This window comes from Cyprinodon tularosa, unplaced genomic scaffold (genome assembly GCF_016077235.1).
Source record: "Cyprinodon tularosa strain WSP-4 unplaced genomic scaffold, ASM1607723v1 ctg1536, whole genome shotgun sequence".
Taxonomy (NCBI): Eukaryota; Metazoa; Chordata; class Actinopteri; order Cyprinodontiformes; family Cyprinodontidae; genus Cyprinodon; species Cyprinodon tularosa.
Genome location: NW_024038371.1, coordinates 31696 through 46104, shown reverse-complemented (window position 1 = coordinate 46104; position 14409 = coordinate 31696). Strand labels below are relative to the sequence as shown.

Here is a 14409-nt window from a genome sequence, read left to right as displayed (position 1 = left end):
CAAATAAATGCTATAAAAAAAACAAAAACAAAAAAAAAACAAGCCATGTGAATAAGACAAAAATCTTTCAAATGCTTTTTCTTTCTGCTTTTCCTTCACTCTGAAATACATTTCTGTTTTATGCCAGTATCATAAAAGTCTTTTTGTTGTATAAAAAATATTTCCAACAAATTCTACAGGATATTCACAGCACCAAAATTATTAAAAGCTTGAAAAAACATTGACTTTTATTATAGATATTGTATTGTAATTTTAATTTGCAAAAAGTCATATGATGCATGTAATTGTCATGGGAATAGATAATACAATTTGAATTTTCACCTTAAAACAGGGGGTTTTAGTTATAGCCTTCTCTGTCAATGTTTAGAGAACAGAGCTGAAACACAAAAGTGTATTTGTTCCGACTTTCTTGGATGACTGATAAACCTAAAAATGATTTAAAAAAGGATCTTGTCATGCAGTACCTTTCTGTCAAGGAGATGTTTTGGTTTGTATCTTTCTTCCACCAGAGGTCCTCCTATCATACATTATGCTACATGTTCTCTTTTTGCTTCTCTCTCTCTTTTTGGTATTTTTTTGGCATGTTTGTGTACATAATGAGATTTAAAATTTTGTGTCAATTTGTTGATGTCTTTCCAAACAGTGGTCTATACAAAACAGCAACCATACGGGGAAATACGTTATATTAAAAATTATTATTTAATTTTGGTCACCAATATCTGGAAGCCAAGAATAAATTCCTATAGACAATTTACAGATATTAAAGTATATCAGATTTGACAAATCAGGTTTACTCAGCCCATAAAATAGTGTGAAACTCTGCAATATTGCATTCAAAGCATTACTTTTTTGTTAATATACACCGAACTCTCCTTTGTGGGAGCTGTATGCCAGGAGTGAGCGAGACATCGACTCACTGATCCACACTACCAGGATCTACAGCAACGACATTGGAATGTCATTCGGACTGGACAAGTGCGGTTGCATGGTCTCAAAGAGAGGGAAGATGATCAGAACCGAGGGGGTTGAACTACCAGAAGGCCACATAACAGATGTTCAGGACAGCTACAAATACCTTGGGGTGCCACAGGCTAACGGAAACCACGAGGAGATAGCAAGCCACACCAGGCAGTCTTTCTTGCTATCTTGGCATCTCTGGTTGTATATATATATACATATATATATGTGTATATATATATATATATACATATATATATATATATATATATATATATATATATATATATATATATATATATATATATATATATATATATATATATATATATATATGTTCTTTGCAGTATCTTAGGTGTCCGTAGAACTGCTTATTTCTGGTCTGAAATGTCAGATGTTTCTCCAGGTATCTCTTTTTATTTCTTCCTTGAGCACTTGGCATCTCTGGTTGATGGTTCCTCATGGTCCCTCATTTACAGGTGGAATCGACCATGCATATTTAGTAGCTTCGAAGTTATATTACATAAAACAGTGTCCATTTGCATTTTTCCCCAGGCATGACATACAGTTTATCTAAGACAAGAGACAAGGACCAGCCTGACTTTTTATCAGGAAAGAAAATAATAGCTTTTTTAAATGTAAGCACAATATCCAAAGGATTAATTGAGTAAATGGGCAAAGGCTGTTTAAAAATCAGATAACTGACATGATTGTCAGCATCACAGGAGCATCTCGTGAGACTGTACTCTCACAACTTCTTTCCAATCTGTATATCTCAGATGTCCTTTACAAGTCAGAGCTCTGCCATACGTGTTTCTGCTCTTGTCAGGTGCAGCACAGACCTCTTTGTGGCATGTGCTAAAACAATCATTTTATAATGTAGAAAGACATGTTTGGTCAACCATGGCTTTATCTTCTCTTCACATTGGTTTCTTAACTCTACTTTTGTTGAACGGCTATCTTAGAGACAGAGGACTCCCAATAATATCTACTTGATCATGCAATAATCTGATCCATTTGTGCTTGAGGATGGAAGATATTTGGATATTATCTTGTCCATGCAAACTAGCTTTTGCATGAAGACATTTTCTTTTTTTGGATTTACATTTTTTCCTGAGGCATTGATGACATACAGCTCTTCTAAAACAAAAAACATGTAGGGCAAGCCTGAACTGTACGAGGAGGGCTGTTGACTGAAGGGGACTTTTCTTTTGTAAATATTTTAACACAAATTCCAAATTGTTCAACAGTTTCTTTCTTTCATCAGTGGGCATTGTCGTGGGAAAAAAGTATTCAACTATTTGTCCACGTTAAATAAATGGAGATTGATGGATTTCACCCAGTCGGCACATTTATTCATATCTTTGCAAAGAGAGAACAGTCATCATGAAGCCCTTATGGCACAGCATTCTGCTCTGTTCTGATCTGGGCAGCATTCGTCCCCCCCTACTTACAACAATGGAAAGCAGTCAGAGTCATAACAAATTACACACACTTTGGTTAACAGTAACATGTTATGAATAAACCTTGAGAAAGAATCTGATTTGTTATGGGAAGAAGCTTTGTCTGGTCTACAAACACCAGCCTGGAGAGAAATGTGTGGCCTTGAGAGAGAAACAGACTGAGTGAAAACTTTTATAGTGACTAAATAGAAAAAAATAATGTATAATAGAAGAGAGATAAAAATTTTCCAACAACAGCATAAAAATAAAATAAAAATTATAAAAAGTTATTTTTTATCAGGACCTGTCATTTAAATCCCACATCAAAGAGGTTTCTAGAATTTCCTTCTCTCATCTGTGGAATATTGCAAAAATTAGAAATATCCTGTCCAGGGGTGATGCTGAGAAACTATTCCATGCATTTGTTACTTCAAGGCTGGACTATAATTCTTTACTATCAGCAAGTCCACAAACTGTAGTTAAAGGCTAGCCTGACGTAGTCCGACTCAATTCTAGTCAGAATATGAGTCTGATACTGCTCCATAGAGCTGTGATTATGGGGCGTGTTTTGAACGAACCAGGAAAAAAATGCCTCTGTACTCAATTGGATAGACCTACAACCAATAAGAGCAACGGAGTGTGTGACGTATCTTAAGCGAGGCATAGTTGTTGTCCACAAAAATCAAAGCGTGCAGTTTCACGCCTAGAATAAGAAGATGAGCCTTGATGGCGTTTCTCTGTTCCTCTTTTAAAATTAATTTGCTGTCGATATCTTCTAGAACAGACCTAATAGCAGAATCTACTCACCCAAACTCTCCAGCGGCAGCCATTATTGTTGTCACCCAAGCGCGCTTTGGTCACGTGGTTGATAACGTTACTCTTGCTCATCTGTCCATCATCGTATAAAGCCCGCCCTGACAATTTGATTGGATCGCCTGACAGTGGGCTTTAATACTCGCGCTACTATGGAGCAGAGCCAGACCGAACTTCCCCGAACTCAAACCTTGTGGGTGGGACTAAGTTTGGACTGGCACCCAGGCTAGTTAAAGGCCTTCAGCTGATCCAAAATGCTGCAGCCAGAGTTCTGATGATAATGAAAAAGAGATCATATTTCTCCTATCCGTGTTATGATCTGCCACCCTGGGGTTTTTGTTTCTGTTTAGTTTTTACTTGGGTCTTCAGTTAAGCTTGGATTTGTTATTCTGTTTTAACTGTTAAGAATGATATCACATTTTGAATGACTATATAGTTTTACTATTCCTGTTTGGTGATTTTTCAATTATCTCCTGCCCATTCCCCTAACCTCTAGTTTTATTATTGTTTTATTAATGTTCTTGGATTAGCAGCTGGTTTGTTATGAGTCATTTTAGGAGAGAGCAGGAAGTCATCATACTTTTTTGTGTAATGTTGTTTGGAAACAGGCTATTCTCTGCAAGGTCATCCTGTCAGGCTGAAAATCAGTTTCTTAGTTGAATCCCAATATTCTCAGTGATCTTAGTGGGTCCTTCATTATCTTTTGGTTTTGGAGCAACCAGCTTATTGCACCTGTTTCAACGTGAAATGGAAGACTTGTTTCTCTGAAGTCTTGGACAGTTTTTGTTGCTTAAATGTGGCTTTCTTGCTATAAGGGGTATTTTCAGACCTGTGTTAGATATTTTGTTCTGTAGCTTTGTTCCCAGTTTCCCAGCGGGGGGGCGTGGGAAATCCAACCCCCACCAAGGGAGAAGAAGAGATGGCCCCGGGGAAATCCCCCAGCCACCGCAATGCCGGAGCCCCCGGGAGCTGCAGAGACGAGTCTGTGGGCTCCGCCGACAGCCAGCCTGAAGTGGGTCAGGCCATGGGCTCCAGGGATCCGAGGCCCCAGGGGCGCCCCACCCCCCGACTAGAGCCCTGGCCAGGCCCTGGCGGGCCAGGCCCCGTGGAGCAGCCGCCAGGAAGAAGCCAGTGCCCACCCGGGCATCCACCCCCAAACACCGAGCACCACCAGTGCATCAGTAAGTCCAGGCGCCAGCCAGTGGAGGGGGAGCAGGATGGGGGGAATGGGCTCCACACTAACCCGTCTAGTTCCTGCTTCGGGCCCGGTCTCCGACCCCAGACCAGACAACCCCCAGCAAAACCCCCTCCGGGGACAGGGCCCACATGCCCCGCACAGGTCACCCAACCAGAGCCCCTTCCCCCCCCTAAATAATTCAGGCAGCCACTTCCTCCCTCTCAATTTAGTATTTGCCCTTCCCTCCACCCCCATTTGGGGAGAGCAGAAATGACAGCCCCGGCACCAGCAGGCCACCCAGGCCCCACAGCAGCCCACCGCCAAGGCCACAGACCAGGCGACTCGCTTTCCCTCCAGGCCACAGACTCCGGGTGGCAGCCGGAGAACAGGGGTGTGAGAAGACCCCGATTCTCCCTACGCCCGCTCAAATGTATTGTTGTTGCATGTTGCTCTCAGGTGTAATTAAAACTGGGAGTACCAAAAGGGGGTGCCTGGCACAGTCCAGGAGGTGTCAGCGCCCCCTCAATCGAAAACCCAGAACCCTCAATGTCTAAATGCGAGAGGGGGTGGGGGGAGCCAACTGAGGTGAGGCCCATGAAATAAGCCCCCATACCCCCCCCAGAACAATGACCTACATAGATGTGTGTTTTGAAAATGTTGCAGATGAAAGTGTCATGGTTTTGATTATATTGTGCTTTACTTTGCTCTATGTTTCCTAGTTTTATTGGTTTAATTCCTTTTTTGTTGTAATTTCTAGATTTGTTAGTTCTCATGTTTTTCTGTTGTCCTCTGTAGCCCTCTTGTGTGTGTGTGTTCCTTTCCCCTTGGCTCCCTCGTTGTCTCCTCTTACACCTGCTCCTTGTCAGCTATACTGTATATGCTTTCCCTCTGCTCTCACTCTCTGTTGGTTCCTTGTTGTTGCTGGTCCTGTCGTCGCCGTAGTCCTCTCACCTCATCTCTCCCTGGCTTCTTGTGCGTTTTTCCCTTGATGTCTCTGTGGTTCTGGTCTGAGTTACGTTTAAGTTGGATTTTTGGATTTTGCCTCTGTTAGTGTTTTTTTTCATTAAAAGTACTAGAATTCACCTCAGCCTCTCTGCCTCTGCATTTTGGGTCCTCTTAACTACAACCAAGACGTGTGTCTATAAATAAAAATTTAATTGGGGTGGCGGATGTCATCAGAAGGTGGGACCCTCCAGTAATGTCACCCCCCCCCCCCCATCCTGTCAATCCAAAGGAGAAAAAAAAAGGAGCAAACCGTGGCTGGCCACCGGTACATATCATGCAGAACCCCCACCCCGGACGAAGCCCACACCAGCGGCCGGCAGGACCGAGACAGGGAGCTAGGATTTCCTTTGAAAACTGCTCATTAATGCAGAAATCCATTACTCTCACCTCTCTGCCCCGACTCCTGACCTGCTCTTTTTGTTTATAATGTTCCAACTTAGCTACGATTGGTCTAGGACAGGTTTTATCAGGCTTCTTACCTCCGAGCCGGTGGATGCGATGAAAGGTGGTGTTTTTTACCTGGGGATTTTTAGCTTATTCTGGAGGAACTCACGGATTGTCACCTCGGGATCTTCCTCCTGCTGCTCCAGGATCCCTGCAAAGAAGAGGTTGTCTCTCATTCTCCGTGACTGAATGTCCAGAATGGATTCCGTAATCTTCTGATTTTCGCCGGGCAGCTGGATCTTCCCTCCGGTGAGTTTAGTGACTTCCCCCTTCAGCGCTTCGTTCTCTGCGGTAACGGAGGCTAGCTGCGCTTGGCTGTATTCCAGCGACTCTCTCAGGGCTTGAAAGTCCTTATGCAGGACTTCTACCAAGGCGAGGCGGGCGTCCAGGCTGGTTAGTTTTTTGTCAATGGATTCCAGGACGTTGCTGTAGCTCCTGTCTGCAGACAAAGTAGACGTAGAAGCAGCATTGGTTGAACTAGATCGACATCCTTTGGTAGAAGGTGTGTTTGTGGATGCGGGATTCCTAGGCTTCCCCATTACTATGATGTCAAAACACTCATCCAGGTAGCTCTCCAGGCTCATCAAGGTCTCATCTTTCAGTTCACAATTATTGGCTTGTACCTACCAGAGTGGATTTGTTCAAAACAAATCCACTCTAGTAGGTACAAGATCTGCCAGGCTTGCATTAAGGCTCATAGAACAGGAAACATGCCATTTTTAGCCCACCTAATGTTACACACCCTATTCAGAGACCTTAAGGACCAGCACCAAATACCCTATATAATCCTTCTATGACCCCTTTAAAATATTTCTAGTTAATTACTTGAAAATAAAACGTTAAAGTCATTGGCTTTTAAAAAAGGATGTTATCTGTGGAAAGCTGTATGGTATTGTAATCAGACAGTCCCCCTCCCATCTGCTACACAACACAAACTGTCAATTATAAAGTAGTTACTACCCCCCATTCCCCTGTATCTCAAGACGGAGGAAGAGGTTTAATCTGTTTTGAAAGTTGGATGAACTAAAAGTAACTTAATAAAGTTTTTATATCATTAACACTTTAGGGTTAGGCAGAGATGGGAAGTAACGAAGTACAAATACTTCGTTACTGTACTCAAGTAGATTTTTCTGATATTTTTACTTTACTTTACTACTTATTTTTATGGCGACTTTTTACTTCTACTCCTTACATTTTTACACAAATATCTGTACTTTCTACTCCTTACATTTTAAAAAATTGGCTCGTTACTTTAGTTTTGAATCATTTCAATGGAGTTACCGTTATTATTTTTCACGTCATCAATACCAAATTCAATCTAATTGGATGGGAATCTACGTTGCATTTGACGCACCACTACAAGATGAATCGACAGATTCGGCGGTATTCATTCGCGGCAAATCATTGCAGCTTGGTGGCGGTGGCGTTAGCATAGTAGCATGGACGACGAGATGATTGAAAATGAACACAACGGAGATCTAGTCCTATTGGCAGACATCCATTTAAAATGTAGGCAACGGCACGAAAAAAGTGGTTTCTACTTTTACTTTTATACTTTAAGTAAATTTACAAGCCTGTACTTTGTTACTTTTACTTGAGTAAAGATGTTTAATCAGTACTTCCACTTTTACCAGAGTATTTTTTAACACAAGTATCTGTACTTTTACTCAAGTACGGAAAGTGAGTACTTTTGCCATCTCCGGGGTTAGGTCGTTTTCTTTTTTTTTTCTTTTTTTTTTTTTTTTTACAAATGTATCCTGTTTTAATCAGAAAGTTTGACCCCCCCACCCAACTCAATCTACCGTCCTTTGATGCACAATAGAATTGTTGCTCCACTTTGTTTCATAAGCACCAGAAAGCCTTTCAAAAACAACCACAACCAGAGTTAGTGCTTTATTATTTATTTATTATTCGGTACTGTATCTTGTGCTTCTACATAGTTTTCAATTTGAAGGCTTTTGCAATATATATTCATATTAATATTTCATCATCATCATCATCATCATCATCATCATCATCATCATCAACTTAACTTATAAAGCTATTTAACCACAGCAAAAGCAGAAACAAAGTGCTGCACATAAAACAAAACAATGAAAAAAACAAAAATAAGTTATAATGGGTTAATAAACCTAAGCATACAACAATAATGATTGTAGAATAGAAACAATAAAATATGACAGAGCAATAGAACAATAAAACATCAAAGTAATAATAACAGAGACTAAAAGAAAAATTTAATATAGAAATATAATTTGAGTTTGGTAAAGGTTAATATGTAAAGATACATTTTTTGATGGGTTTTAGAAATTAAAAGCATATATTTTGTTACCACACAATTTTTGCAGAATGCAGGGTATAGGAAAAAGCATATTTATTTTTACTCATAAAAGCCTATAAATCAAAACCATAAAAAAAAAAAAAACATTTAAAAGGTTTGAAAGAAGTACGACAATTTTTCAAAAGTCAGTTCAAATGAAACCATTTGTGATCATACCACTTAGCCATTAATGTGCTGGGTTAGTTATACAGTAATGTTTAATTTGGATTGGAAACAGCTCTGTAGACTAAGAAATTACCATAAATACAATATTAAATTTTAAATAAAGCAATAGAAAAGTATTCAAAATTGGTTTAAATGACTCCAGCTACCAAGAGAGGCACTATGAGAGGAAAAAGATTCCAATTCTTTTATAAGTGCAAAGGACAAATAGAATTCCCATCTTACATTGCCATAACACCCTTAGAGACATGGAAAACATAGAGCAACAGCCAATAGAGCCAAGAACTGAGCGAAGCGACTCATGTTTTCATTGCTGCCAAAACTATTGTCACCAGAGTTGCAAGGCATCGATGTACAACAGGTAAAATTCAAGTCGGAGTCGATGCCTGAGGAGGTGAAGGTTACAAAGCCTAGTTCCCATCCATTTACAGTTTCATTGATCCATTTCTCATACTTTGACACTCGGGTGAAAACTCCAAGTTTCTGTGGAACGGCACAGTCATCCCTGAAACTCACCACTCCACCTTGCACCCACGTAAACCCATTGTACACTACCAGTGGTCCTCCTGCTTCTCTTCCCTGTGGAAGAAACATGAGTTTGTAAGTGACTGTAAGCTTATGTTTTAAATTCAGAAAATACATAATTCTCTCCTTCGGTTTTCTTTAAATTGTTTATAGTTTACAAGCTGTTATATTGATTTTATTTTAGCAAAATTTAATTTACATTATGCTTATGCCAAATCTGATTATAAAAGTTGCCCTCATGTCCTATGCATTTGGGCAACAGCTGTATACATATCCTGAAAAATTTACTTGTCTTTCACAGAGATACACAGGACAGCCGATCATGTATGAGGAGCACTCATTCCCAGAAGAAAATCAAAACCTCTTAAGCCCACAGGTCTATATTCCAAACAAAGCATACTTATACTTAATAGGGTATTTCTCAAATTGTACACTGCCTAAACTGCTTATCTTGTAATCAACTGACATAAAGGTCCTGGAGGATAAAGTGGAAGTCAAAATTTGAAAGTAACATATTCTTTATTAACTTGAGCTTTTCTAACTGTTTTCTATAGTAAAAGAGAGATTTGATATACTTCTACCTCTTCTAAATCCATATTGATGACCTTTAAACAACTCTTTACTCTTGAAATGACATCTATAAAACAATTTACGATTTTTTCCATCAAATTTCCAACATGGGATGTTAAAGCGGTAAGTTTATAACTTCCTGCAATACAGAGATCTTCCCCTGGTTTACAAATCTGTTTAGCAATTTCTTCCTTCCCTTCCTTCCCTTGAACAGGCATCGGTCCATTTTTTATTATACAACCTTAAAAAGACCACCTAGTTTTTTAACATACTGTTAGTTATTTCATCCTCTCCAAGTATAATATTTTCACATTTACTCAGTGCTTTGTTGAGCTTCAACATAGTAAATTAAATTTTAACCCGATATTCATAAGTACTTACATCTTCAAAACTACTTAAATTATGTCCAGTTGTCTTACTTCTGGCTCTCTTGAATTCTATAGTCAAATTTACCATGCTATCAATTCTGCTTTACTTTTACTGTACTGTTATCCACATGTCATTATTGAATATCCAAAATGTTTATTGATTCTCCTAATCACTCCCCAAATTTGGTCTACATGCATTTATTTCCCTAATAAATCACAATAACTTCTTCAACATTTCCTCTTTGCTTCTTTAATCTCTTTCCTCTCTATTGCCAATTTCGGCTTATACTCACAAATATTTTGAAAGCAAGGATTTCTTTAGAATACTTTAAACACTTTATTTCTATCCTCAATAGCTTTGGAATACTCTCCTAACCTCTAGGAACAATCTCCTCTTTGCTCTTTACTTTTCTCTTTTTGATTGTTTGTCTTGCTGCCTTCAAAATTGTATTACATAAAAAAAGATTAAAAACATTAACTTTATCATTAATATTAATATCCATTTCTTTATTACAAATATGACATAATCTGTCCCATTCTACCTCATTAAAACCTGATTTATTGATATCTTTACAAACTACATCAAGATTAAAAAACAATTTCACAATTTTCACGACTATAAGGCGCATATAAAGTCTTTTTTTCCCTGAAAATGTGCGGCGTGCCCTTTGGTGCGGTGCGCCCTATGTGTGTTGTTACTGCGGACTTTTGAGACCACCATGCACCATGCAGAACTCCTCATCTCCTCATTGAGGAGATGATGAAAGAGTGGCTGAGGGAGGTGAATGTAAGGAGACCAGGTGTTTTTTCCAATCATCACCATCGCTGTGTGCCCATCTCACAGCTGATGTGAAAAACATGGTGAAACAAATGAACGCTGTGCTTGCTTGTGAAGTCAAATGAGAAAAGAGGGGGAAAAAAAGAGTGCACTGTTTCACACGGACCTATAAGAGGGACGGACAATGGAAGAAGGAGCAGAGAAGAAAGCCAGACAAAGAGGACAAAAGTTTGGGACTCTTATGATTAGAGATCCTGTTGGACTTGTGCAGATCTGGATGAATTTGTAGACGGGTGGAGAGGCAGCCGGTAAGAAAAGCTGTAATTTATGAGATTGGACTGCAAAGTTACCTAAGTTCCTCCAGCCTGGCCTTCAGTTTGCCATTAACACCAATTAACAGCTACACCTGAACTCAGACCCCCACATACTGGCGGTGCGCCGACAGTAGGAATCCCTTCATCAGCAGCCTCTGGCCGGGTCGCCTCCTCGTGGTTCGCCGCGGCGGCTGGTAGGTGATTTTCATCTAAATAATCCAAACTGCAGGCAGCAGGATAATAAAAGCGAACATATTCTGCCGGCAGATTTCTGCATTTTAATTTAATTTATGCGTCAATAAACTGTTTAAGAGGAGTAATCATAGCGCTCTGATCATCAGCACTGTGTCTCTCTCCCTGCCAGCTCCCAGATCAGCTTCTCTGATTGGTTGACGCGGCGCGTCGAGCAGCAAAAATTCAATTTTTCCATCCCGAGCAGCAGCGCGTTTGCGGCGCGTCACGCGCGTCAGATGGTTAAACGCGAACGACACGCTGCTTCAGCTGCTCAGACGCTTGACTTTGCATGTAAACTCGCTGCTTCTGTCGCGCCAGCTGCGTCCGGTGTGAACGCAGCATTAACTGGTATATTCTAAACTGCAGGCAGCAGGATAATAAAAGTGAACATATTCTGCCGGCAGAATAATTTCACGAAAAGTGGAAGGCAGCACTGGCACTGAGCTTTCACAAAAGCCGGCATCATTTCCGAGGAGCCGCCCGGCACGGAAAGTGACTCTGACAGCGAAGAAGGGGAAATTGGCATGTCTGATTTAGCGCAGCTGTTTAATTCAGAAACAGAGGATGATGACTTTGATGGGTTCGATTAATACTTAGTAGTTTTAATATGTTTTTAAGAGAGAAGATCCACCTGAAAACTTAATCATTGCAGTCAGTTCATCCAGATTATCATCCTGCCTTCTAATATTAGTTCTGTCGGTGCCGCTCAGACCCCCACATACCAGCGGTGCACGACAATAGGAATGTCTCATGGCCAGCTCCCAGGCTTGATTATTACTTTGTAATAAATACATGAATAATGCACAATCATACTCAGTTTTGCTCCTGCTCTATTTTTAAATACGCAGTAGAGGTATTTAAACGTAGTAGAGGACATGTACCTGTATATAAAAAACGTGCCCTATAGTCCGGTGCGCCTTATGTGTGTGTTAAATACAGAAATGGCACTTGAGACTGCGCCTTTTAGTACGGTGCGCGTTATGGTCGTGAAAATACCGTAAATCTCTATAGGATAATGTTTGCTACCAATTTTGGTGTCTTTATCAACCTTTAAAAAACAAATAACATTTTGTATCCCATTCCTAACAAATATTGCATGTCTGTCCCTTTGTATATACTCATACTCTCTAATAATAACATCTAGAGAGGGTTTAAACCATGTTCCTTGAACACATACATCTAGCCCATTTGCTAACAGACTCCAGCCATTCCATTGAATGTCAATCAGGATAGCCTGTCAGTTTCTCCTATTTTTTTCTTATATTTTAGTTTGTTTTTAACTTGTTCACAAGTAATCATATCCACACACAGGAATCACTCTGCTCCCTTAACAATGATTCTTATTTAGTGAGTGCTATGTTTTGCTTGATCTTTACAGTCTATGACATGAGATAAAAACACTTTCAGATTATCCGTTTTGAGTTTGGTCCTTTCTTCAACAAGTTGCTGTTTCACCCCACCATTCTTGCCTGTTCTCTCTACTTGAACCCTTCTCACTGCCTCAGCATTTGAAATTTTATTTTCCGTTTTCACCCTCTAGATTTTCACAGCTTCTTTCCTGATATCAAAAACCTGTATATGTAACTGCACATTAGCCACCACAGACACACTACCGCAATATTACTGTATAACTGAGATTTGTAACACCTGAGAGAAGGTGGGACAAACTCTCTCAGCAGGAAGCTCAAACATCCCACCTTCAAAAATTATGTTTTTACGCTGAACATAAGCAGCTTATATTGTATTTAAATAACAACAAAGACATGATGAACCAACTAAAGATAAGAGATTGCAACAGTTCTGTTACTTAATACTAATCAGGTTTATATGCTAATTAATGTTGTCCATGGTTACCTCCTAAATAGAAAAAATAGAAATTGGAACACTGTATTAAATCAATATCTATTGTCAAATAAATACTTGAAAATTGGCAGGTTTTCTAGTGTTTAAAAACAATATTTTAATTTTACCCAAGATAACCATTAATTTTCCATCACACTTTATCCCAGCTGGGGTCGGAGGGTTGCTGGTGTCTATCTGTTGGGAGCTGGAGAAGTTCCACCTTTTCTCCAGCAGAGTCCGCCGTGGATCCTTCTGACTGAGCCTCCTGCACAGCTGCAGCCCATCAAGATCATCAGAGGATCCACTATATAAGCTGTCTTCAGACCTTGCCTCAACGCCGCAGTGTTGATCCAGTTGGTCAGCGCTTAAGCCTAGACTCTCAGTGTTATTTTGTGACTTTGAATCCAGCCTGGATTCTAACCATTGTCTCTGTCTTCCAGGAAACCAGTATCTCCTCTGTGAAGCTCAGGAAGAGCTAACCTGCCGAGCCGACCCTCAGAGCCAAACCCGAAGAACCATAGAGATCTTCCATGCAGCTCAGGACTAAGAGCTGGAAAACCCAAAGCCAAGGTCTGTTCATTAATAGACGTGAGACGCTGAAGCAGCAAGCGGACTCTGCTGATCAACTCCTCCCCAGATCCAACAGTGACTCTCCCAAGGCTAACCTCAAGAACCCTCAAGGTACAATCAGTAATCATCAAGAAATCAAGCTCCAACTTGCAACGCTAACTGAACTGTCTCTCACGCAGACTCCGGTGAACCAGTATCCAGGCCTGAGCCAGAACCAGTACATTCTGTGTGCTTGTAGCAAAATAAACTTGTTAAACTTTTATTCTTGTGTCCGTCAGTGGTGTTCTGCATACCTTGGTCGCTCTTTGAGAACCCATCATGACACTATCTCTAGCTGTCTACAGGTGAGAGGCCCAAAAATAAGCAAACGAATTTAATGCAATATAATCAAATTAAATTGATTGATTTTATTGATCACACAGAAGAAAAAAAGGTCCATGGGATGTATACAGTATATACAGTGCATCCACATATGACTGATTTTTTTCTGATTATAGCAGGGTTATTATACAGGGTTATTGCACAAGGTGTTTACATGGAAATTTATATGAATTGATATTTATATATATAGGTATTGCATTGGATGTCAAATATACTTTACTTTAGTAATCTTTTATTATGTTAAAATTAAATATATAATTTCCTTTCCATTAAGTACCTAAGTTAAATGTAACCATTTGACATAACTTAGTTAAGTAAATTCAACATGTAGCTTTAGATTGTATACGTGTAGTATTTAATCCTATATTAAACTGTTGTTGTTTAATAACTTCCACTGTGCTTTGTATTTGCATAACCTTTGTATTTATTCATTATAATTATAATGAATAATTATAATTTTTTTATGTTCCATTATTTATTTTATGT

The 14409-nt window shown here is 39.6% G+C and overlaps 1 protein-coding gene across 1 annotated transcript in view; it reads right to left on the bottom strand.

Moving 5' to 3' along the window:
- Nucleotides 1–8488: 8488 nt before the first annotated feature.
- Nucleotides 8489–14409, bottom strand: part of LOC119779945 — a gene marked incomplete at its 5' end in the record, with an annotated part of 36354 nt that continues 30433 nt past the window's right edge. The window contains one exon of the mRNA XM_038279805.1: nucleotides 8489–8920. Coding sequence (XP_038135733.1) covers nucleotides 8582–8920 — 339 coding nt within the window. The remainder of the gene's footprint in view (nucleotides 8921–14409) is intronic.